Raw genomic sequence first — 27,237 nt, forward strand, 5'->3', positions numbered from 1 at the left:
CTTATATATAATGGCTACAGGTAATAAATATGTATATACAAGGGTGCAAATCTGATGTACGAGTATTAAACAGTGACTAAAATAAACTAGTTCTTGTAGTAAGGAACAGATCTTTGAAGAGATTTACGGAGAGGACGAATCTCTCTCGGATCATTTAACGGAGTATATTATTTTTATTCAACAAATTTCACGTCAATACGTCTTATTAACTGTTCCCTAACTATTATTCGTCTTATTCCATCACAATCTGAACAAAATATGATGGAAAGAAATGAATAAGTGCTTTAGTGTGGTAGTGTAATTCTTGATTAGAGGAATTTGTTATAACGCAACGGTAACTTCATATTGTCCACAAAAACGTTAAAACCTTTTAAACTGTTAAAAGCGGAAAGAAAATTAAAAAATATTATAGAAGTTAATTCCAGTTCACTGGGTATTCTGTTTCTTTTTTTTATGTAGAAGGTGTCAAACGAGCAAGAGGTTCATCTGATGTTAAGTGATACCTCCACTGGACATTCACATTGGCAGAAGGCTCGCATGTGCATTGCTGGTCTTTTAAGAATTGGTACGCTCTTTTCTTCAAGGACCCTAAGTCGAATTGGTTCCGAAATACTTTAGTGGGCAGCTGGTTCCACATAGTGGAAATGCGGCACAAAAACTACCTCAAGAAACGCTCAATTGTGGACGTCGAGGGGATATGGAGGGTATTTTATAATGAAACTCAGCTCGGGTATTAATCCAAACTGCTCCTCTGAACACTATCTATGTTAAATGCGGTAGAAGATGCAGACGGACTCCACATGTCTACGCAATGTCAAGGGATCAAGTCACTTTGTAAGACTGGTCGTCGACGATTCGAATCGCTCTTCGTTGAATACCGTCAAACATAAGGAACCGGTACTGGGGAGCTTTGTTACCGTATTATATCGACAACGTTGTTGTGCACTTGAATAATCACTACTTTGGCAAAGAATAACATTCTACAGGAATATTTTAATTTGAACGCATTTAATTATTAGACATACGAATGCTTAACAATGCTGTTAAAAATACGTTGATCTGAGTTTGCAATACATTCTAGATTTCGTCTATTCATTGAATGAAAGAGATAAGAAGACATAAACTACAGAATAGAGAAATTTATGACTGACATTTAATGTGTTAGGTTAATTTATTTAACATTAGGTTATACACATTATATGTAGTATGTCCGTGTGTTATTTTGAGCAAATGTATTTTATATAAATTAATTATGCGTCTAAAACAACATAACAATATTTATAACAATCATAATATATTAATAAAAGTTAAGGTTGTGCGAGGTTATATAAAAACAAGTAATTTTTTTACAAATAATCATATACATTTACCAAAAATAATTATATGCGTTGAACTCTTTAATACGGCACCACAAAGTGGTACATTAAAACTATTAGTTTATTCAGAGTCGTCCATTAATTATCAGTCATTAAAATATACGATATTTACAAAATGTGGCAGCTACGAATTACTTAGAGACTGTTTCAGAGATAGCACAGTAAAAGACTTTTTAGTTTGAAATGCCACACTATATTTTGTTCGCTAACACCCGATTTTCTTTATCCAAGAAGCCAGTTGTAACTGCTACGCGATATAAATTGTATATGAGCTCATTTCATAGCCATTTCTGTAGAAACATTAGGGCATCGTAATGAAGATATAGAAAACGAACGTTAATAGCTTTTGTTATCGTAACTCTTTATAGACGACTCTGAATACGATCGGAGTAAATATTAATAAAATGTTTAAATTATATTAAATATAGTAAATATTAATAATATTGATAAAATGGACAGTATATACGTAGAGATACATTTTTATATGCACTCATAAATGGATTTATAAAATATTTGAACTAAGTAGAGTTGTAAATTATTAGAAATAACATATAAAATTTTCAAAATGGCCGCTTCATTTTATTTCACTCTAGACAATTTTTGTTTCTCCAGAAATCCAACCCGGAATCAATTACTACTTTACAAAGATACGGAATGAGCTACAAATAGGAGTCTTCGAAAATACATATCATTCTCCTACCCTGTGGTACTCAATATATGAATCTTCAATAACGATTTTGTTCAGTCGTTAGTTAAGGTTTTTTGTTAGGTATTGTCAATATCAGCGGCAGTTAAAATGTATAAAGTCAATAATTCAAATCGCCTGGAAAAGAGGTTCCTTTACTTCAATATTAATGAACCCGCATTCAAAGTGAAATAAAGTAAATAAGAATAACTAAAAAAAAAATCGTAAATGTTAGTTTATTTAACTGATAAAATAAGACAATTAATGTAGATATTATATAAATATACTACACATAACAACAAACCAAAAACCATTTATTCTTTTGTTTAGTTTATGGTTAATATTTTTTTACAAAATTCGCTTTAATCAGTCTTTCATCTTAATCTTCATGAGTGTGTGATACCTTTTATGCTTGAGTGAGGATGCTTTTAAGAATGTGCTAAGTGCAAAATATTTTTACGTTGAAAATTATTATTATTCTATTTTATAGTACATTTATGAAGCCCGAGCATAGATATAGTAGTCTAGCAATAGTGAAGTTAATGTTTTAATTAGGCCCTAGTTTATCATTCCCGAAGTCGACGTCAGAGCCAAACAACTACGATGACGAACTAATTCTAAGGTCAGGTAATATACGTCTTACCTTAAAATAGTTATCGCTTTATCGGTTATTAATATGATATCTATTAAAAAAAATATATACTTATTAGAGCCTTTAAAAGTAAGGGTTGATTTTTCAAGAAATTTATGAGTAGCTACTACTGAAACAGTTGTAAGGGGTACGTGATTTTCTGAATTATATAAAAGATCTATAAAAATTATACCCAACCTTAAGATAGAAGTCGGTAATGTTTGCTTGAGTATTGCATTGAATTATTTGAACACTGAAACCGTTAAGAAGCTGAAAATATGGTTTACCTTTATCAATTGTCTTCTAATTTTCTAACTTCTTCCAAATTTTCATTTTCCACAGTTAATATGCATGTTTCAGTCTGTAGAGAGGACCTGAGGGAATGTGGGGAGAGAGGGGGAGCGCTACTCGCTCGGATTTCACGGTCTATTGATAAGTGAACCATTTCTACCGTGTCAGGAGTTCCATTTTCACCTCTGAAAATATTGTAAAAAATGTTTTTTTTATTTAATTTAAATATTTTACTACCGGCGGTGCAGTGCCTTTTTTTGAATTTTTTTGAATCAATTTAAATGACTGGTGAAACAAAGACAATTATATCTTACCTTGGAGGAGATTCTTCTATACCGTTTATCGTATTCATTCGCTCATTTGATACCGCTAAAACAGACAAAAACTTACAGCAATAATATTTATAGATTTTAATTTAATTATATTATATAGCGTGAGTCCAAACGCCTCCAGCCTAGTGCCAATTGACGACCTCCATGTATTAATATCTGCAATGTGGTATAGTATAGAGAGGTATAGACTCTCTGGTTAATTGATAGAAGTACTCGTTTGTTAAAGTATCCTTAAAACAACCTGGTACGAGACCGGCTTAAACCTAATGATAGCTAATATTATATATATATATATATATATATATATATATATATATATATATATATATTCACACTTCAGTACCTTAAACATAAAAAAATCCAATCAAATTTACATTATATTATAAATGACAGACGTTTATTTCTATAGATTTTTTTTTACCAAATCCGACTTATAGAACATTGGTATAAGAGTGGTCAATCCACTTTTTAATCACATTACCAAAAAAATAATCCCTAATATGTATTGTCAAATAAATACGTACGATGTGAAATGTCTTCAACAAGCCGCTGCTGCCTCGCTAGGGGGCGTCTTCGTGTATTATCTTTTACTCGTAAAGTGACGCCAGCGCATGCTCCGCTACCATGAAGATCTAGTGCTAATGAGGACTGTGATCCACATTCAGATTCCGCTGCACTGGCACTAGAAATGTTTAATAGCACTAAGATGGTCTAATTTAATTTAAACTACATTACATTATAGCAAGAAAACGTTTATCCCGTACAGACAGCTATATATTGATTTATTTTGCACCTTTGTGTATTGAGAGTTATTTCATGGAGAGTTTTCTTTTTTATAATGATATTTAACTTGTATATACATTAATCAGACTATTTGATTAGTTTAGAAATTCCTGTTAAACCGATTTATTTAATAAATTAAACATAATTTATCCGCCACCTCACTTGATGTTTAGTCATATACAGCCTATTAGAGAGCAGGTCTGACTAAAAGGTGCTTTTTTAACCACTCTATGAAGGGGCCCATATTATATTCTCTTGCGAATATTGAATGGAGCAAGGAGTCTTTCGCTGAGTATACATTTTTCTTATTAAAGAAGCTAAGTAGCTAAGAAGACGTCTTCAATAAAATTTGAAAGCCCTACATCCTTATTGACGTGCATAGTTTGAATGGAGATAATGGTAGTGTGAACTCAGTTTCCGCACTTAGACGTTATCTCCATAACGCACAACGGACGAAATGTTGGAGGACGGTGGAGCAATTAAAAAAAAATACTGAAATGCCAAACTTAAGACTTTAAATTCAATAAGGGAATCGTCTTTTATAATTCATTTAGCCCCTTAATAGACTTAGGCCCTTGATAGCTCTGGCCCACATTTAACTATAGTAATACAAATGAATGGACAAGCGCTGCGCTTATTAACAAGCAATATAAAATAAATTCTAATCACCATTGGAAGCTTAATTAAAAATAACGCATATGTTAATGATAAAATACATAAGCATAATGAACATGCAAGTTAGCGAGATGAAAATACCTGACGGCCGAGCGCGACGGCTCGTCAACGGAAAGCGCGTAGCGCCGTAGCGGCCTTCGTAATGCTGTAACCGGAAGCGTAGCTCTACAACTAGCGCTACGCAAGTCTGGAGCTGAACCGAAGCGGGCTTTTTCTTTAGCTCTCTCACCACATCTAAACACACCCCCTTACTTAAAAATATACGTAGTTAGCCAAATAGCTTTTAACAAGCCATGGCCTGGACATGCGACACACTATTATATAAATATATTTTAGATAATTTGATTATTAGAAATTTGCAATTGTTTAATATAAAGTTGTCGCAACATTTTGCGGTCTTTACAATTACTGTGGTTACGCATTGATCTATTAAATTAAAAAACTCTTACTCTTCGACTAAACTGACTATGCCCAAGTAGGTACTAAAATAGATTTATAAGTAAGGGGTATATTTTGTTCATATATAGCTTAGTATTATCTGTGTGTTAAAGTGAATGGCTAATTGGATGACTGGAATTACTATTAATTAAAAAGCATGGATTATGACATGTAAGCTGTTACTGAGTATTACAGTAAACAATATGCTACGACCAAGAAACTTATTTCATAGAAAAAAATACCGTTCAAAAAAAATTACTCTGCAGGTTAGACGTTTCTGACAACAGTATATAGAGATTACACTCTTGCTTTTACCATACTATATATTAAATTCGATTGAAGTACGCAATTTAAAATTATCAAATACCTTGGCCGAGTATGAGGTGGTCGTATTCTATGTGTTTGTTGCAAGGGCAAAGCTGGTAGGGGCAAAACGTGGGGTATTCTGTATACACCGAGTTGGTCTAGACGGGCGGGGGTACAAGGTCCCCTTCGTGGTAATGGTCGTGGTAATGTCTGCGGCCTAGCAGGTGTAACTTTCGCAGCACTGTCTCTAGCTTCAAATGTCATTACGCAGGCTGCTACTACTATGAAACCTGTAATAAAAAAATAACAGTCAGCATTTTTGCAGAGTAATTTCTATTTGTGAAAATAGCTTGATGATTTTTGAAACACAAAACATTCTTATTCCCTTGATATTTCTTGTTGTTTTAAATCAAATTTTAAACATCATTTAAAACGTATATACAGATGTTATTTATAAACTTCATTTATACTATAAATTTAGCTATAAGTTTCCTTTGTTAAAATGAAATTAGAAAATACATTGTAAGTATGAATTATAAAGAAATTATATATTGACTTAATTTGTAGACGAAGATACAATCTGCGATCATAACAACTAAATTCAAATGCTTATTTAACAATATTTTACCTCCAAATCCCATTACAATAGGTCCGGCATAAGAGAGGTTGTTCAGATGAAATCCGCGAGCCTCATCTTTCACTGATATCGTTGCATTACCACGTATCTCTTGTGCTACTGACAATGTGTCGGCGTAGTACCCTGAAAAACAATAAAACATTTTAATAATTCCCGTTTAATAGTAAAAAAAAGGTAGAATATATTAATAGATACTATTTAAAAAACTCGTACCTAAGGTTGTTCATTATCTATAATGATAAACCTTATAAGAACAATGCAACTCGTATACGATTTTAGGTACTACATTAGAGAAAGTATTATTTTAGCATAATCAGTGAAAAAACTTCTTAGCTCTAAGATATAAGTAACATAAACATATGCTGTATTACCTCGCAATTAAGCAATAGTGTGAGTCTATATTTACATTCGTCTCAATAAATTTCCTAGCATCTAGGGACCACCAATTAGCAGCAGAACTTAAGTATCTTAATTAATGACATGCACTATGCATATTCATTCATTTTTGTTAAATTCAATTTAAATGAAACGAATATTGTGGCTGCACACTTTAATTCATATCGGTTGAGTGAGTAATCAAGCTATCATTAATATACTGCGGCCGTGGCGAGCTTTACGAATGCGGTTTTATTTGTACGATCATTATACTCTATTTATAATAATCGATTGAATAATTCGTAATTACATTCAATTTTAAACGATATTTTGGTAATTAGTGAAATTATTCAAACCACCTTTATTCATTTACTCGATATGTATTTGTTTATTATTGCTTTATTCTGAAAATGTACTTTAAATTATGAATGCGGAAAATTACTTCGTCGCAAATATTTTGAATGAAATTAATGTATGAAAAAGATTGGTTATTTTGATGGTCTTATACAAATTTATTTAAATAAATGGAAATGTATTTATGTCATACAGAGAATACATTTTATCATCAATAATAATGTCTTCCAAGCGAGTAATAACAAGTATAAAAAGATAGTTGTCTATATGAGTCTTATAGACGTAGAAAAGTACAAGAATTAGTTGAAATGAAACTGTATGTAGATATTCACACTAGTTAGTACATAAGTGCACGTGTATTTGCTCTCGTCGGAAGCTGTGATCCGGATGTGTCTGTTTCGGTGCATGAGCGGAAATGTTGTTGCATGTCCGCGTAGTGCGCTTTTCACAGAAAAGGAAATACTTATACGTAGGTACACATTATAAAGTTATACATTAAAAAATCGTAACTATTTATAAATCTAGTAATTACCTAAAACTACTTACGGTAGGTAAGTCTTTCCGCTTTGATAGGTTAAATTTTTGCTAAGATTATTAAGTCTAAAATATTTTTTTTTTAAATGAGAAGGTTTGGTTGCGATAGTGAAAAGGCAGATAAAAGCTAGGAACAAATTTTTCTATACCTATGACTGCCATGGCACCACCAAGTAGCATAAGTAGTAAGCCAGCTGAAAGTGCACGACATGCATGCCACAAGCATTTGGAACTCATTTTACCCCGAACCACCTGAAAAGTAATGAGGCTTCTGCAAATATTATCATATAAAACGTACTAAGTTTATTTGCCTATCTAATTTATTAACATATGACGACGATGTGAATGCAGGCCTTGATGAGAAACAAACATTATGCTAATAGGCAACAAGCATTCGTTTCAGTTCAGCTGTTATATACATAATATAAAATAAAAGTCTTAAGATAGATAGATAGATATGACGGTAAATGAAATATTGATAGTATTTATCATAACATACTTATGTACGTATGCATCCTATATCTTGAATATTATTTATAATTACTAAGGTGAAACTATTTTTTAACAAAAAGACGTGGGTAGTCTTTGCATATTATAATTAAATAAATATTGACTATCGCTGTTCTTAAAATTGACTAATGAACTAAATATGCTATTTTTGTACATGTATGTGTGTATATTTTTAAATTAAATATATGCTAGATTTTGTTTAATGGAAGAGCATGTAATGCACAGATAGTTTCGTCCATATAAGTGTGAAACACACTCACGATAATGAATTATTTGGCAAAGCATTTTAACTTCGTAAGCTCGACACTCGACGTAGCACTTCAAATCGCAGACAAGCGTGGGTTTTGTATGGCTGTGTAAATGAATATTTTCATGAATAAAAAGTAACAACGCTTTTAAATATCTCGAATCTATGACGATAAATTTTAAAAGGAAAAATTGTAAATAAGTTATTGTAATTATAAGAGTAGGAAGTCTAACACACACAGTATTATATATACTAGCCACTGAACCAGTTTCATATCCGTAACGTGTCAAAAATTACGAGCGGTGATACATTGTATTATGAATGTAAGAGGCGTGATATGACGCGGTATCGTTTTCTTGGAGTGCTCTACACAAAGCGCTAAAGAGAACTATTCTTTCGCGAGACCTGAATATGTGTAGAAACAAAACATAGCCTTGACTTCACATACATTAATTCTATATTGAAATATCAAATTTAAGCAGCACATGCAATTATATACAGTTTTTACCCTCACATATATCGTTAAACATAATAAAATATGATTTAACAGCTACGTTTTTATTTTATTATGAAACAAGTAAGTAAAAATAGTTCAGACAGCTTCCGTTTGTTTTTATAGCTTGTTAAGATCATGTTTGTTTTAAAACAACATTCTTAATGTATTAATAGAGAAAAACTGCGTGCGCAACAAGTTTTCAGCCAACTGTTGAATCACTGTCCAGTAGCTATAACTAAAGAATTGTATTGAATTAAAAGTAAAGTTTATTTAAACAAGGTTACTTTACATGTTGTGGATGTAAAATTGCACGCGTATGGAAAAGTGAGAATTTCTATAAAGCGGGTTAAGGTATGAGTTGGGCTTTTTTGGCGGTAAGCGGTTATACCTGGACATTCCAAGTGGCCCCCGAGGCGGGGTGGGCACGCCGCAAGGGCCCAGTTACACTCCGCGCGCGTCTCATGCCGACTGGCATCAGCTAAGTCGGTTATCCTCTGCGCACGCAGCAGCCTCCTTGCTCCAGTCCGATTCAACTAACAAAATCGAAACTCAATCGTAAATACTATTGCCAAAGCTAGCTTGTGCTGTATTAATACTTATATCGGGGCTTTAGCTAACATGTTCAAGCACATGTAACGGGCTTTGCACAACCTTACAAAACTCTCAGTATTAGTGTCGATGTGTTTTTGTAAACACTGTAATATAAATCAGCATCAATCAATACATGTAAGGAAAATGTAGAAAACGCGCGCCTAGACATATTAGATATTTATAATGACGAAATGTAATAGATTCAACTGTCTAATCAACTGAGATCTAATCTATTCATTAAACTTACCTACTTCACTAATATAATAAGTATTATTATTGTGATATTATGGTTTGTAAGATATCTATATACCAATAACATAATAATGTGCGTATATCCAAACACATTTTAAGACACAATCTTATTATGTGTTATTAAATAAATGTGGTAGAATACTTATAAAACTAAGAATCACGTAATATAAGTAGTATAACTACTTTTTTATGAAATGTTGAAAATGATATCAATAATAGTAACAGTTACTTACTTCTAGTTTAACCTGGTTTTTGATAACTGCAACCGTTTCATAGATTTTTTTTAGCCAAGCAAGTTGACACACCGCCGATTGATTTTTAGATTAGTTATTTGTATTTTTTTTCAGAATGTTCCTTCCGTGAACATTACTAGCCTATGTTTAATTATATAATAGCCCAGTGGATGACCGTAAGATTTTTAACGCATTCTAACTCCGGCTCTGCACACTTTTTGGTGTTTGTTACATATATATATTAACTTTATATAATTCATAACTTTATGTATATAAAGTACTTCCATGTACAATAAAAACTTTCACCTGTTTCCGTTAGTGATCGCTGGCATTCATTTGCTTTTTGAAATGTCAACATTTATACGTATATATAATCCGGAGACCAGTGTTTGCCTAGTGTCTTCAGCGTGCGTATATTCGATCTCCGGCTGTGCACCAATGGATTTTCTTTCTATTTGCGCATTTAACATTCGCTCGAACGGTAAAGGAAAATATCTTAAGGAAACCGATATGTTACCCAAAAGGTCGACAGCATTTGCAGACACAGGAGGCTGATCACCTACTTACCTGTTTGATGATTGTGAAAATGATAATGAAACAGATTCAGAAATCTAAGGTCAAGACCTAAAGGGCTTGTAGTGCCACTGATTTATTTATTTTATATAATCCATGATCCATTAGCTTAAATATAATGAAAAGCCTTTATTGCTGACATAACGCCCATACACATAAATTACAAAGCCAGCATTAACTATATATGGACCATCTTTAAAGAAACATCTATCGTCATCTTCTATTAGTTTTAATAATTAAATTTACGTAAATTTTTAAAGCAGGATTTCAACCTAAAGAGACATTACTTAAAAAGATATTGACATCCGATTTAACTTGTCGTCTCGGTCAAAACTCAAAGCCGCCTGTAATCTTCACCTTTAATTTTACTAAAATCATACATTTTTATTATGGTTTCCATGTTATATACATATCCCTTTATAAATGAATACGAGTGGGATGTCTCAAATCAAACATTTTATATATGTGTCGTCAGTGTAAATGAGTGGAAAAGGTTGTAATATTTTTAATCCCGAGAGACTTTTACTAAATATAAAGTATATTTTTAAACCGCCACAACGTCTTATACCATATTATCAATTTATTAAGCCACTCCCTGTATAATGTAGCAGGCTGTTATTAATGTTACCTACATTACGACTGATTAATTCTAAAAGATATCCATAATAAACAAATCAGCCTAACTGCACCGCTTTAGCTAAAGAGCTAAACTGTCTCTTATTATCACAATATAAATGAAAATTTGACAGTAAGATTCGAAAGAGTCTTTTAAATAAAATAGTACAATTAGACTCGTTTAGTGTTTATGATTATTTTTTAATATCTATCTCGTAGTATTTAAAAAAATACAACTGATTAATGACATGAACTAATTCTCTCGTCTGTGATGTATTGACTATAACAGTATTACCTCATTATTATGCGTAGTGAAATATCACGTAATATTAAATAAATAGTTTTGATAAGCTTTGAAGCATAAGGACGTGTTTTGCAATTTGCAACGTTTCTGAGACAAACACTATAATTTATATGCGGCTTTGCAGAAATTACAAGCTAGACAGTTTTGAAGCGGGGTGCTTGCTTTGCGAATGCCAAATGTTATAAAAACTTTCTGAAAATATTATTCAGAATATGGCGCAAAGCAATCTTTATTTACTGATTGTCACAAATTGTTTTCCTTGAGAAAATGATGTTTTAATAAGTTTAATTTAGTTAAAATATAAATATTTAGTTAGTCAATGCTTAATTCATTTATATTCTGGGTTAGACAGATATTCTAAAGAATCGAAAAAGATCAACGAAGCAGACAAATATAACACTTTTTTTATATACAACAAAGGGTGGACAGGCTCAATAAGGCTCACTTGATTTTAAGCGATACCGCCACCCTCACACACTCACATTAGAAGGCTCGCGAATGTGTTTCCGGCCTTTGTTACTTTAATTTAAATTAACTAATTGTTAATTTTGTAATTTGTTTTTGTTGTAATAGTCAGTGACTCACTCTTTCAAGATTCGGCTGCAGAGATTCGGTCGGTGCCGGGGTCAGCTGAAAGCCTTTATGTGGCTTATTAAGCGCAAGTCAGCCTATAATTGGCTCTGCACCTATTCCTTATAGTGCTATGTATGTTTAGATATGTAAGGCGTGTTAATTTACCTATATTAAATTAATAATTCAACGAGAAATTTGTTTTTCAATGTATAAGTCTGCTAAGACTCTCTCTAAATGTTATATGCGAGAAATACAAAATTAAAACTGAAGATTGAAGTCTATTATTCATTATCAGATTTAAATAAATATGCATTATTTATTAGGTAATCACGATCACTATAATGTGATTGAATTATTAATGATGATATGTAATGATTCACTTGACTCTCATGATTACATGCAGTATGCATAATTATTCATTATAAAGGAAATACACGCAAACAAAATATAATTTCTGTATAATTTGGTAAGAGCCCTACAAAGTTCAGTAGTGCACTTAACTTTCAAAATCCACACGATTTAGTCGTCATTAGGCTTTCATTTAAATTAATGTTTATTGCTAAAGCTGTTACATTTATATCTGCAAATTTATTTTTATGTACTTTATTAATGTACTTTTATTTTAATTCAGCTACTTGATTAAAATACAACACGGCTTGATTTAGAATTAGAATATTAAATAAAAAATCATCCAAGCTGTTTTGGTTGTATTCTTCGCATGATCTGCAATACATTATTGAGTACGTACTTCCACGTCTACCTGTAAAAAAAATATTTCATTGTATTTTATATCTTAGGGACTTTATGTTTTAGACTGTTATTAGGTTAATAACTATTAAAGTGTCTAGGTATACATCTGGTTTAATAATGTTTTTAACCGTATGTAGTAAAACGTGTTTTAAACACGTTATACAGTTTAATAAAATGTACTCACTACACTACGACTATCGGATACATGGATGCCTTAATGTTTTGTACTAAGATATATTCTAAACAAGTACTGAAATTAATATGCAACTATTTCTTATATAGGTTTTTATACTGTGTTAGTGTTATCATATTTGTGCCTGAGAAACAGAACAACTAAGTTTAGTTAAGTATACATAGGCTATCGAAGCCAAAAAAATGTGAAATGTACACAACGTACTAAAGATAAATTTCAAACCCATTCATCTATATTGAAAAGTTGCGACATTTTCCTAACAAATATTAAAAGTCGCATAATGTAACGCACAACACCCCAGAGGCACATATTTTTGTGAAGATAATGGAGTATTTGCATTTTATATATAAAGTTAAGTGCACAACTCCTACGTGCACAGTAGATATAATTTAAAATTCAAATATATATAATCCATAGTAAAAGCGCTATACTCTATGTAAAAGTGATACAGGTTCGAAAATTCAGAAGAATAATTTTCAGTATTTATCGTTCGATGCTCATATTTTCTTTAAATAAAGTCGTTAATTATATAATACCTAATTTACCTTTCCAACTGCAATTTCTTGGACAGAACTTACTAGTAATGTGTATGCATGAATAATGTATATAATTTAGTATTTGTACAGCTTGATGCGTACTAATATAATTGACCTCGATAGGCCTCCGACGAAACTTGAAGCATTTTACCTGCATACCATAGATTGATGGCTAACGACTGTGCATCTGAAAGATATTTTGTCCGGCACTGGTTGCAGGGTCGGCCTCCCTCCGCGCCGGGGGTGGGAGCGGGTTGTCACGTGGAGCTCTGGGCGCCGGCGCGACCGGGTCGCCCGGGCGCTCGGCCGGGCTGAGGGCTCACGGCCGCGGCATTCCTCCGCCGAGAGTCGGCCGCTCCGCTATGCGTGCCTTCGCGTACCCAGCTGCGGCTCCCCGCTCAGCGGGCCGCTCGAGTCGGCCGCGATGCGAGACCCCGCTGCGCTGAGCCGCGGCTGCATGGTGGGCGCCGCGCGGGGGGCGGGGCGCAGGCAGGTGGCAACGCGCAGGTGCGGCCCGCGCGAGGCCCGGGGCTCTCTGAGGCGCGGGCACGCCGCGGCGCGCGCCCGCCCGCCTGCTCGCGCTCATGGAGCCGCCTTGGGAAATCGAGCTCGAGCTACGAAGGCATATCGAGAGCTGTGCCTGTACCTGCGACCACATGGGCTTCGGAAACTACATGGACTACCAGGTGGCGCCGGCCGCTCACCCCTGTATATGCCGCGCGATAACCTCACCCCACGCCCACGTACGTCTCCCATACTTGTGCCCGTGTCCGCACTCCGCATGTAACCCGACCACTTTGTTGTCCTCTGTACGCTGCTCTGTTTAGTACCTTTAGTTCATATGTCGTTAGCACTAGTGATTTTTTAGATATTATTGTTTTTATGTATATCTCATCTCATTGAAAGAATTCTATAATAGTTTCTAAAGCATCTTTAGATACGTAATAGAAGTGAAACAAATTAAGTTAACAGAAAGATTATGATTCAGGATGTGAATAGTTATTCAATATATTATATTATTTATCATTGAGTAAAATTATAATTTGTTTAACGCAAAAGGTTTTGTGTGTTTCAAGAGAAAAAGCAATTTCTATATTATTCAAAAACTTCTCATAAATAAGTGATAATAGATTTTGTTCAAATATAACATTCATAGCGACATATTTCGGCATATTTTTGCTTAGCCACTAGCCGGGCGAGACGCGTGCTCAGGCGGGTTCTATGAACGGCAAAGAGATCATGAATTTTTAAAGCAGATGCTTTGTTGAAGTCACTTAAACTGTCATGTTTTGAAAGCTCTGCAGGATGTAGCTGTTTATTCATGTAAATACGTAGATTTTTCGTAAATTGCTGTTTTTTTTGCACGACACCCACGCTTTACTATTTAAGGAAATTCAAAAAAAAATTTTTAACTATAGGTGTTATGCAACATTTACAATCAACTACATATTTTATATAGATTACGGGCTTGTTATTTAATTTTGTACTGTTATCGATAAAAATAGAAGTTATTAAAAATACTTTCTACAAGATTGTTACATGGAAAAAATTGTTTAAACACGATAAACAAAGCTAACACCGACTAGTCAACACTACAAAGGGTCTAGATTTTTCCCTTAGGGAAATATAGTGAGAGAAACCCTTGTTACATAAATAACCATTTGAATGCGTTATAAAGAATATAGAGTTTCCTATTATATATATATATATATATATATATATACATATACAATTAGAACTCAAAGCGTTCTTTTTTTCTAAAGTCAGAGTTCTTGGTTCTCAAACCACTAATAGCCGTTAATCGGTCATTTTGGCTTTTATCCTACTCTCATATTGATTTATCTTAACCAACAATAAATACATTAGCAATAAAGACCCAATCTAATCCAATCGTTTTTTCATTATCGGTTATACGATAATTATATATAATGATTTAGAATCTAATCTAACGCAAATCAGTACAATATAAAATCTAGCATTAAAACTCTTTTCTTGTACTTAAGTTTCTTTTTTTACACAAATCAGTCCTTGCGTGATAAAAGTTTTAAGAACGGTTAAATATAAATTGGATTTCTTTCCCAGCGATAGGGAGAAGTTCAACCTATAAATTGCCCTGATTGTAACTAAGATCAACATTTTTTGCAATTCAAAGTTTTTAATAGAATTAACCTTATACTCAGAAAGTAAACATTGAAATAAAATGCTATCTTTTATTTACGCATATTCTCACCTATTTATCACACTCGATTTTAACCCGAAAACTGTCATTACGGCCTGTCGTCAACAATTAAAACATAATTTAAAAAAATATTTTCTCAGATGCCAATTTTTATGTTCATGTGTTGATCAAATTGATACGATGTTATGAAACATATCCGAAAAACAATCAATATAAGGCTTTACAAAGGGAAGGGTGTTTAGTGGCATCTTCTAGATGAGTGTACTTCGGCAAACTCTCATGCCACAATATATGGGATTCCTATCAAAGGGCGATCACTTGTAAAAGCATGTTTGACAGCTCTATAATACTTTGCTCGATTATAACTTTTTCAATAAAGTTCGTTCCGACTTTTTTCTTCTGTACATTATTGGATGCTAGAAATAGTGCTCCGGAAATATTACCTATTCATTATTTAATTTGCATTGCTCGGATCGTTTAAAGGTAATATTGAATGCAGTATCGTCACCGATAAATTGTTTATTTGTTTAAAAAATTGTGTGAAAATAAAATTAATAATTACACAATACATTGTAGAAAATTAGTTGAAGGATAGAAAGTTAAATTAATTTAAAAAAATGATTAAAGTTAAATTGTATATTCAAATAAATTTTACCGTAACAATACGTGTTTATTGGTGTATCGATGTGAGAAAGACCTCCTACGGCCTTATCCATCTTTCTGCCTTAACCAGATTTTGCCTGCGAGCGTCTTCATTTACACCTTTAAATCACCTGAAATAATTTAACGTATATCATTATCAATACAATATCATATAATATTTTCAAATTAATACGGTTAAACGACAGACGTTATTATTAACTTAACTGATTCTGAATATATTTTAAAGTCATACCTAGATTAAAATTAATGTAGATATGACTTGCTATGACTATATTTTTAAGCTGCCATTCAAAGGACCTAAATTTACAGTTTTGATATGTATATATTGTTCGTCATCCATTCCATTGCACTACATTATTTATTATAAATTTAACATGAATAAAACGTATGTCTAGTCTTCTAACTAATCCTAAACTATCTAACTGACTGCACTCAATTGACAGTGCTTTGCAAATTGTCATTTGCGCAGGAATTATTTCAACGAAGATTCCTAAATACAGCCTCAATATTGTTATTATTGGTAAATTTTATTTTGTTATTGCAAAGCCACTTGTTACAGCATATTATTAAAGAAGATGTAAAGAGGCTAGTGTTTAAAAATACCTGAAATGGTTGATTTAATAGTAAAATAATAAATTATTTATTTGGTATAAAGTAATAAATAATACATGCATTACAAAGAACTGATTATATAAATCAGCATTCAAACGTCAAAATTAGGTGCTGACGACAAAAACACTTATTTTGACTATGACGTTAAATTTAAACTTTTAGTTTAATTCATGTGCTCCATCTCAGAATAGGTATAGAATTATTGTTTTTATCATAATAGATCATTTAGATCTTAAAGTTGTCTGACCTGAAAATTGTTATACTTACAAATTAAAAAAAAATGTGTGCGCGTCTTGTGTACACACGTAAGAAGTGAAACTTCTTTATGACCTTTCGAATAATGATCTACTATATGCAACTTTACAGAAATTGGTTAAATAAGATCAAGTTTTATAAAAGGCTTTACTATCATTGACATGTATACAAAAAATACAATAATTTCAGTTTACCTTATTACTACTAAGATTATTACAGAATGTTATTAATTGTAATATAATTATTACTATCATTGTTATCGTTATTATATATTGTTGTTATAAATGGTTTCGAAGCTCTTCCGTGGTAGGAACAAGAAAAAGATGGCGCGTAACGAAAAAATGTGACGCTTAACGTAAAATGTTACGTTTTTTTACAACGCCGTAAAAGAAGTTTCACTTCAAAAATGTGTGGTAAATACAAGAAACAAATGTATAGACAGTATGAAGATTTTACGCATTACTCGCACCGTGTATAGTCTTACTTATTTTTGTCTGAAGTAAACTAAAATATTTATTTATACATTTTATCCAATACAGTACTCAAGCTCTCATACTTATCCACTTGAACGTTCTACATTTTAAATACGGATTTTGCTTTTTAGAATATTTTGTTCGGGAAGCACTATTGTTAAAAAATAGTAACAAAGAAGTTAGTCTTGATACTGCACAATTTGCGGATTTCTGAATCTGAATAGCTTTGCATTCTATTGTTAAGTATATTCAGCTGTTGAGTAATCAGGCCATTACGAAACAGACAAATTCAGTTTATTTATTAACTACTAGGTCCTCAATACTGCAATCCGTTTAAAGTACTTGATGCATATGTTAGGTAACTTATATTTAGCTAGGGGTTTTCGGCTACCGACTATTCGTAAAATCCATTGTAAACCTTACACATGGCAGGATTAATACTTAAGTAAATATTGAAAATTGAAAAAAGAAGTATCAAACCCGATTATAGCTTTAAACTATTTAATTTCCTGTTCAAAGATCAAAGTGATATCGAAAATTTTACGCTGCGCTGCAAGTGGCAAACGACGCGTAATTGATCGGTGCGCAAGATTTTTCACAAGTGAATTCGACAATTCAGATTAAAAGAATACGGTGTGCTTCCTGTTCGTGGAAAATGACAATTTCAGAACAACAGAAACGTTATATATATCCTCTTAACTATTTATACATCAAGAAAATTTGTATATAAATATAAACTAAGTATGCAGTGTTGTCAAAATAAACTCATTAAATAATTTAAATTATTATTTATTTATTTTATATGCTTTAATTCATATTTTATAAATACGTATATCATATTGAAACAATTTTAAAAGATGTATAAATTGTTTAAATTTTTCGAATTATTCACATATTTTTTTATTAATGGTATGATGTTTGTAGTGTTGAATTGTTGTATTGGAATATTTTAGCTGTAGGCCTACCATTTAACTTCATTAGCGATTTCGAGTTAAATATTGACTTATCTCTTGTAGGTACATAATACGATTATTTGACTGTGTAAATTGTAGTCATCTTCCGTATATTCTTAAACACGGCAGGTGCTTCGTCTTAGTAGAATATTCGTAGCCCGAATATTCTGAGCCTTTTATGACTTCCCGTATACCCCAACATAAAAGAGAACTTTCACAAACTTGTGTTTCTTGCTTCCCTGTTTAACAAACAAATCACACTTATTAGATAATTCTACCGGAAACTATTTGACTCTGTGGTTTCTTTGCGCCTTTGTTCGAAACAATATAGTGATATTTACAATAATATTATAATAAGAAAATATTTTAATGCAAGGTGAATTGATTACAACTGAAAATATCATAATATTTTTTCTCCAACCAATAGCTACGCCATAATCCAGTAAATTTTATTTTCTATAACGGATTAATCAAATACAACGTGGTAAATGAAAATATATACAATATTACATGAAACACATACAAATAAAGTTATAAAATTATAAGTTATAAACTACTTGTAACCGGAGCAGGTTTACAATTCGTTTCACAATGAAATTTTATTAGTATACAACTAAATAGGTTCCTTAAGTTTTTTAATCACATTATAATAGTCGTAAAACTACATAATTTAAAAAAAATCTTTAGATGTATGAAACTTTAAAGATAAATAAGTAGTGATGAAGCGGCAATATTTCAAAACTAAGTACCTACTTATTTACATGGGAATAATATGATAACCATTATCGTAAATAGGGTAATATTTTAAATTTTAGTGTATACATTTTATAATTAAGTCCAAGTCAAATTCAACCCACCCTCATGCGAGGGTATCACGCGCCTCTCATACAATATAACAATTAAACATATCGGCGTTACGGAACAATAGCGTAACGTTGTCGCAAGGCTCTTAAATTATCGACTATAAAGTTTTGTATATTAATCTCAAGTAAAGAAATTACTAAAATCAACAGGAAAAACTAAACAGGAATAAAATATTAAAGATACATTAAAGATAGAAGTAAAAAGACATAAATCACGATAGTATACGACATATCTTGATAGTAATCAAATAATCGTGATGATTAAAATTCATCTAGTCAACAAAAATATACGTTGATGAAAATACCTACGATGAGCAAAAAATTCAACATCGGTTTCCATATTGTCAGCACCGCTCACAAGGTTGGATAGGCACCTAATTTTAAAGAAACCTGACCCAGTTAAAAAATGCGGTCATCCAAAAAGGGTCCCTCTTCAAAAAATATACCGACATAATCACTCCCTCTTTGGGCCACAAATAAATCCCTATTTTAGCCACTCGTGTTGCTCGAAGAATATCTCATGTTAATAATCTCATGAAAGAATATGTATATAAAAAGAGGACAGTACGAAAACCTGTAAGATCTCTACAAACTGTTCCAAATACCGTTTTATCTTTTGAATACACTTCGTAATTTATAATTTTTTTCTTAACGTTCAGCTATTTACCCGCATCTATAGACTAGACTACGTATATGTTTTCTACCAGGAATATGGGATTAATATTTTGTATTAACCCTATAACTTATATTAAGTGGAAAGTCTTTTGTTTGTTATTTATATTAGTTAGAAGCTAAATCATCTCAAAAAATATACAAAAATATTATTCATAAAAATTTATTAGAATCAACTTACAACGCTATATTTTAATACTTAAAATAAATAGTCTTTGCAAGGTTTTTAACTGAAATAGACGGTCTATAATAAAATTATGAAAAAATAACTACAATAAGGTTCTCTGTTCATTAAAACGGCCTTGGTTGAAAGAGCAATCAGGTCCTGTGCCCATGGCTCGATCTATAAAATGATGCACTCGGATGGCTAGTTCTGAGTTAACAACGACGTTGATGGGTATTCACTGCTCATGGCATAACGTACGTTTAGTTCAGACAGCAAGATTGAATATACGATAGGATTTAGGTATACTATACTTTATATTTTTATTGAAAAAAAACAATAGAGGCTGTAATTAAAATCATTTGTACTATAATTTTGATTTATAAACTGAATTTATAACAATCAAAAATTACCTAATATCGCCTCGCTCTCCATGGTTAGTAAACTTTCAGTATCTAAGCTTGCAAAGATTAAATTGATAATAATTCTTGTAATTCATAAATTACATTAATTTCCATAAAATTGTAATGCATAGTACATTACAAACATAAATATTTTAAGTGTATAAATTGAGTGTTAGATTTATATTAATATTCGTTACTCACATAAATAAGAGAAAATAACATCAATCATTAAGTTGTAAATGACCTGAATGTTAATTCAGTCATTGTGTCTACGTTTTTCCTAACTTATTGTTGACTATCAAAAAGGTTAAGTAAAATATACCTCAATAAGATACTGAAAGCAGTTGAATACTATAACTAGCGTTTTCCAAACAGTTTCAGCTTTTATAATTTCACTCAACTCTAAAGACTTTTCAGTATAATTTTATAGGAATGCTTATTCAAACTTTTGACCTCAGACACGATTTATTCACATAATTGAGCGAAATGTGTATCTTTCAATGGGTTAAAAAAAGAAAAAAGTATTTTTTTCAATGAAACTGTATGCAGCCCACTTATGATTAATTATCTAGAGTATTGTGAATGCTTCGTTTGACATAACTCACAATAATTACATTATTACTGTGTACAATTAGGATAAAAGTGTATCTTTTCTAAGCACTTTCGCCTCACCAGTTTAGTTGTTGAGGCCGGTATAAAAAGATATAATGCAGGATTTTAAGTACCTACGTATATATTTGTTGCTTGCAACAAGTGGTAAAGAAAACTCAGGACGGGTCTATCTAAAAATACAAATTAATTGTATACTTATAAAAGAGTAAAGAACGTCTCATAGAATCAATATCTTATTTCTTAATATGACTATTATAATATGTGATTTTGTATGAAACGTGCATCATTCTGATTTCTTATATTATTTCTTGCGTCACACTGGTTTGACAGTTCTTCCTTAGCTATGTATGCATTTCTTGGTTGCCTTTTACGTTTGTAATGAAAATTGTAAAGTAAAATAAGTAGAAACTTCCAAGCCTTTTAAAAATCCAGTATAAACACACAGCCCGTGATCTTAGTTCCTGTCATCCTATAAAACATTGTATTCCTGAGATACTCCTATTGTTGCCTCAGATATACCCGTTTATTTATGTAAAAAAGGAAAATGTTTTATTTAACTTCTTTAATAAAAAAATAATAAGCCTGTAATCCTATGTATTTCAGAGCACAGTTAAAAAGAACAGAGTAAAATGAAAATACTTAGAATATAATGTTGTTAATATTATTTATACCGAACTTCAAAAATCCTGAAGGAGGTCTTCGTAAACCTCCTCCATCGCACTACTATTAATGCTAACCGCATATTTTTATAATCTGTTTATTGGGTATAGTTTGACTTAGAAAACTGAGTTCTTATATTCTTCAAAATCTAGTTTAAACTTTGAAAAAAAAAACCCTTTAGATAGTAATTGATTAGAATTTCATGTGAAAGAAGTCTTGCCGTCGTCATTATAATGTTTAAGTTTAATACGATTTCGTTAAGATTTTTACGCTCAATCATATTGTGCTTTCATTAGTAATATTCTTAACTTTTATTTTATACTTTAAATTATGCGAATCATTAGTTCGCATAATTTAAAACATGAAATGTAAAAATTTTGCACGATAATTTACGAACGTTAAACTGCATAAATTTAAGTGCATAATATACTTAATAACACTTAAAAAATCGTTGACCTGTGCACTCCCGTAATAAAAGGGGTTGCCTAGCTTGTCGGTCTGATTTTATCTAAATCTAAGTCATTGAGGGCTGTCAGGCTCAGAACCACACGTTATGTAATCTTGTTCTTTCTAGATCCAGGAGGTATATTTTAAATTAAATTTAGAAATCAATCTACACCAGTACGCTTGTCGATCGAAACTAGCCCCCTTGGCAGTTTCAGCGGCTTACCTAACACTGTAATGAATATGTAACTTCAATAATTTTTAAATGAAATAAGAAGACTTGTGCGGCTTTGTGATGTTTCTCTTATTTTCTTCTTAGAGGTAGATCATAAAGTATAGATACCTTCTAATCAATGCTATTTTGCTTTCAGGCAGTGTTCCTTAGAGATCTCTGAGGAATAGTTGGTTTGTTTTATAAATTACCGCTGTAAAGATAACTGTTCATATAACATTAAAAACAAATACGCGGAGATCTCAACATAAATTTGCCTCTCTTAATAATATTAAATAAGCTAGTTAAATTTATCCGAGCGTGATTAAATCTTGTGGATAGATTTTGACCCACTTTCCGATGTCCGATTGAGACGAAAAGTAGGTGGTTCTATAGTTATGCCTGCTCGATGGATTAACGTGGCGACATTTATTTAAATTCGTATAAAAATAGGACTTGCATTCGTTTTACCAACTCAATTTATTTCCATATGTTTGTGTGTATTTTTTAAATATAGGACATTGTTTTTTTATGTTGTGAAAGCTCACTAGTCTCATTATATCTTCCTCCTGAGATAATATTATCCCTTTTGCCATATATGCAACGAGAATATGAATTACAACAAAATTTGTATGGTACATACATCGCTGTAAAAAATAATGACGATAAAAGTAAAGTATGATTATGAACAAAATATAATGAAATTATACACATGATAATTACTTTTTATTTGTATTATTTGAGTAAAATCTTTCATTCAAAGTAAACATAAAAACGCTTTTTCCCAATATGAATTTGTAGGATGTATCAGCCGTAATAAGTGTAACCGAACAAGTTATATTACAAATATACACAATATGTTTAAAAAACGACATCATTTCAAAATGAAGGCCTAAACTTTATGTACCAAGGTCATAGTGAAACTAGAACATTGTGATATACACATACAGCTGGACTCATTAAAAGATTTTTACTACACAACAAAGAGTTATTTTCTAAGAACGGAATTAAAACGCTGCAATGATGCAGTTTCTAATTAAAGTTAATTTGAAATTGTTTACAACAAGATTCTTTGTTGGATGTTGATTCAATTTCAAAAACATGATAAATCTTAGGCCATCAACAATCGCAGTATAAAGCTTAAACAAAATTAACCTAAATGTACAATAAAAGGGATTTGAATAATATTCCAATTCGTTCAATTATAGTCCGTTAAAACACTTTGAATGAATAACAATATTTGTACAATGTTTACTCCCTTGAAATCCCGGTTAGAGGGAGGCATTCACGCCAGTTCTCTGTGTAAATGGGTCAGAGGCTATTCAGGTCCCCCCTACAACCCTCCCATATTATGTGTTCCCCTTGCATAATTGAACATGCGGCAAATTATTGTCATTCTGTTGAAACCTACAGATGCAGCAGTCGAATTCTATTGCCTTGTTCTCAGCGCCAAATGGATTACATTATAATATGCACATATTGCTCTAATAGACGTATGTCGTATCATTTAAATAATGGCCTCGTGAAACGTGTTAATTGAATAGAGCCCGAGAGGGTTAAGTTTAAGTTGGTGAATATTGTAGTACATTTAGCTTGTCTTGATTTCGGTAAATAGGTTAAGGTATAAGTTGCTTAACGCATCTAGAAATTTCTAGTGTGATTCAATGTACATATATTAATTACTTAAATAAATACCGGAAATAACACATTTCGGCATCTTTTTCGTTGATTCATTCTACATTGTTTCATAGTTCCACCTGTGCAGTCCAAACAAATTTTCATTGCATTAGAATTAAACCTAGAATATGCGGTGAAGCACATCGGCCTTTTCAACTAATGCTGGCTAGTTTTAGGCGTTATTATTGACGCACAACAAATTATACACGTTTAAGCTGACATAATAACTTGTAAATATAACTATGTAGTATACGTACTACATACCAATCCAGTTTTTACGCACAACGGACCTATTTAGAGTCTAAGTGCGGAAACTGAGTCCTCAAACCACATACCTCTCCAGTTATAGCATAAAATTACGTTACCTACACAATAATTTAATGTTCACTCAAGTGCGATACGACACTGATCCCGGTCAAATCATTAGCATAAAAGGTTGAGATTATACCTAGACAGGTCTATTAGTAAAAATTACTTAAAGCTTGTCCTTCGATTAAATTACAGGAGATTAATAGTGTTTTATGAACCAAACGTTAAACGTCAAATTGCTATAAGGTATTTGTTATATCTGTAGTGAACCTTAATTTTTCCACTTTGGTCTACTGAATAATTTTGGCATGTTTGCGACGAGGTCGTAGCTCAATGAAAATAGGTGGGATATTTTTAATAGGTATGTGTTGCAAACAAAAATATTACTATTACGTCTATCGACCCGTCTAATCTGAGTTTATTAACGTACAAACATCTGATTGTTCAGAGAACTTCCGTTTGATAAGAAGGACTTAACAAAGTTTTGTTCTTAGAAATCTTAAACGTAATAACAGATTTTCTTAAATTTAGTTGTTATTTATATTAGGTTAAAAATGGACATTTTTTTTAGAATTTCAATGTTATTACTGTATTGATAAAGTTTTACTTTTTTTTAAGATTTAAAAATTAGATGCCATAGATGATTTTATTTAAGACGAGTTAAATATTTTAAATAGATATAAAAATGGAAAATGTTTATTTTTGGAGCTAAAACTATAGTTTATGAAATATAATTAGTGATTGGATTGGGGTTAATGCTCAAACGATTTAAAATCGATTCTGCTCTCAGTTAGTTTACAGCCGTGATTATTTTAAGATTAGGGAAGTTTTCATTAAGTACAGTATTTTACTAATAACGTATTTTTGAAGAAGTGCAAACGATAAGGCGTTTAAAAAGATTAAAAAGTTGTTTTTATTTTTTATTTAAAAACATATACAAACAGGCACCAAGAAGCTACTGGTTGGGTTAACCTTGTCCCTGGAGCATATATTATATATATTTCGTTTCTATTTGTTTCAGGCGGCAGTTCCAGAAGGCATGACATTTCCTGGTTCTATACCCGATGTAGCGGAACGATGTGGTCGCTGGGCTCCAGATTCACTATCAGCTTCCGCGTCAGGCAGCTCTGACGAAAAGCCAACGCCGCGGCGGCCACGATGGAAAATTGCCCTCGCTGGTCTTGTGGTGTTGGCTGGCCTAGGCGCTGCACTAGCACTACCTCTCATTCTTGGCAGTGGGGGGCGAGCCACATCCGAACAGCGGCTCACCACTGTGAGGAGAATGTTACGTGACTTCCCTCTCGTCGATGGCCATAACGATTTGGCGTGGAATGTTAGAAAATTCTTACATAACAAAATAGGAGATTTTAATTTAAGTGCCGGTTTAGAAAGTCTGGAGCCATGGGCTCGTTCGCGCTGGTCGCACACCGACATTCCACGGCTGCGGTTAGGGCAGGTTGGTGCACAGTTCTGGTCAGCTTATGTACCATGCGGAGCGCGGGATAAAGACGCTGTCCAGCTAGCCTTGGAACAGATGGATGTAATTAAAAGAATCGTTGAAATGAACGCCGCACATCTTGCTTTAGTTACTGACTCTGCAGAGTTATTAGAAGCGCACCGTGACGGACGAATAGCTTCACTCATTGGAGTAGAAGGCGGTCATGCTCTTGGAGACTCCCTTGCGGTACTTCGCGCTTTCTATCAACTAGGCGCTCGTTATCTCACCGTCACTCATACATGTGATACTCGATGGGCGCGCGCCGCTGGCACCTCCGGTGGACTCACAGAGTTCGGGCGCGCCGTAGTGCGTGAGATGAATCGCCTAGGTATGATAGTTGATCTTTCACATGCCGGTGAGGAAACAGCTCGTGATGCACTGGAAACTACTCAAGCACCCGTAGTTTTTTCACATTCAGGAGCCGCTGCAATATGCAACTCTTCCCGGAATGTTCCAGATGATCTATTGCGAATGATCGCTGCCAATGGGGGTGTCGTAATGATTAATTTCTATGCCAAATTAATAACGTGTGGGGAGAGAGCAACGGTGGAAGATGTGGTAGCGCACATAAATCACGTCCGCCGAGTAGCTGGAGTAGAACATGTGGGGCTAGGGGCAGGCTATGATGGCATTGATGCTCCTCCAGAGGGTTTAGAAGATGTATCAAAATATCCCCATTTATTAGCCGAGTTGTTGCGGGATCCAGACTGGAGCGAAGATGACGTGCGGAAACTTGCAGGAATGAATGTTGTTCGTGTGATGCAAGATGTAGAGAGAGTGCGCGATCAATGGCGTCGCGCGGCGGTACTGCCGGGCGAAGAATCTCCCGGAGTTCGGTCCGGCGACTGCATCTATAGGCCTGCGTGACGTAGGCTCCGAGCCGCGCGTTTCCGCGGCCCTCCTCGTACTGCTCAATATTGACATTTGTTGAAAGTAGTTATAAAATATGTATATTAGTGTCCAAATGTGATTTAGCGAAGTAATCTTTACCTGACCTCGATGCACAAATTGTTTAGCTAAGGAGCCGTACGCGCTGGGCGCTTCGTCTCGGCGTCGGCACGCGGTCCGATCGCTTAACTCTCCTCCATCCATGCACACGACTTCGTTGACGAAAGCCCAATGCGACTCGGATTTATATGACGTGAGCCAATGAAGATATAAAAGGAATAAAGTGTTTATAGAAAAATAAATATTCTTTATTTATAATGCTGTTTTTTTTATCCCTATACAATAGAATCTTTCATTGTGAAGAAAACATGTTTTAAGCTGATCAAAAGTAAGTAGGTTTAAAATTAAGGT

The 27,237-nt window shown here is 33.0% G+C and overlaps 2 protein-coding genes across 3 annotated transcripts; one reads left to right on the top strand and one right to left on the bottom strand.

The window, feature by feature from the left end:
- Positions 1-2,984: 2,984 nt before the first annotated feature.
- LOC123708332 lies at positions 2,985-9,133 on the bottom strand. The gene is made up of 8 exons (XM_045659004.1): positions 9,059-9,133; positions 7,567-7,669; positions 6,146-6,277; positions 5,579-5,807; positions 4,855-5,007; positions 3,840-3,997; positions 3,298-3,352; positions 2,985-3,168 (listed from the first exon to the last, which is right to left on the bottom strand). Exons 1-8 carry the CDS (start codon positions 9,131-9,133, stop codon positions 2,985-2,987), a joined length of 1,089 nt encoding a protein of 362 aa, XP_045514960.1.
- Positions 9,134-13,639: 4,506 nt separating this feature from the next.
- Positions 13,640-27,094, top strand: LOC123708470 (dipeptidase 1-like). 2 transcript variants are annotated; one of them, XM_045659189.1, is made up of 2 exons: positions 13,640-14,033; positions 25,462-27,094. In XM_045659189.1, exons 1-2 carry the CDS (start codon positions 13,875-13,877, stop codon positions 26,803-26,805), a joined length of 1,503 nt encoding a protein of 500 aa, XP_045515145.1. In that variant the 5' UTR covers positions 13,640-13,874; the 3' UTR covers positions 26,806-27,094. The 2 variants fall into 2 exon arrangements, with proteins under 2 accessions (XP_045515145.1, XP_045515146.1); XM_045659190.1 differs by having other exon boundaries at positions 13,640-13,976.
- The last annotated feature ends 143 nt before the right edge of the window (positions 27,095-27,237 follow it).

This window comes from Pieris brassicae, chromosome 4 (assembly GCF_905147105.1).
Source record: "Pieris brassicae chromosome 4, ilPieBrab1.1, whole genome shotgun sequence".
Taxonomy (NCBI): Eukaryota; Metazoa; Arthropoda; class Insecta; order Lepidoptera; family Pieridae; genus Pieris; species Pieris brassicae.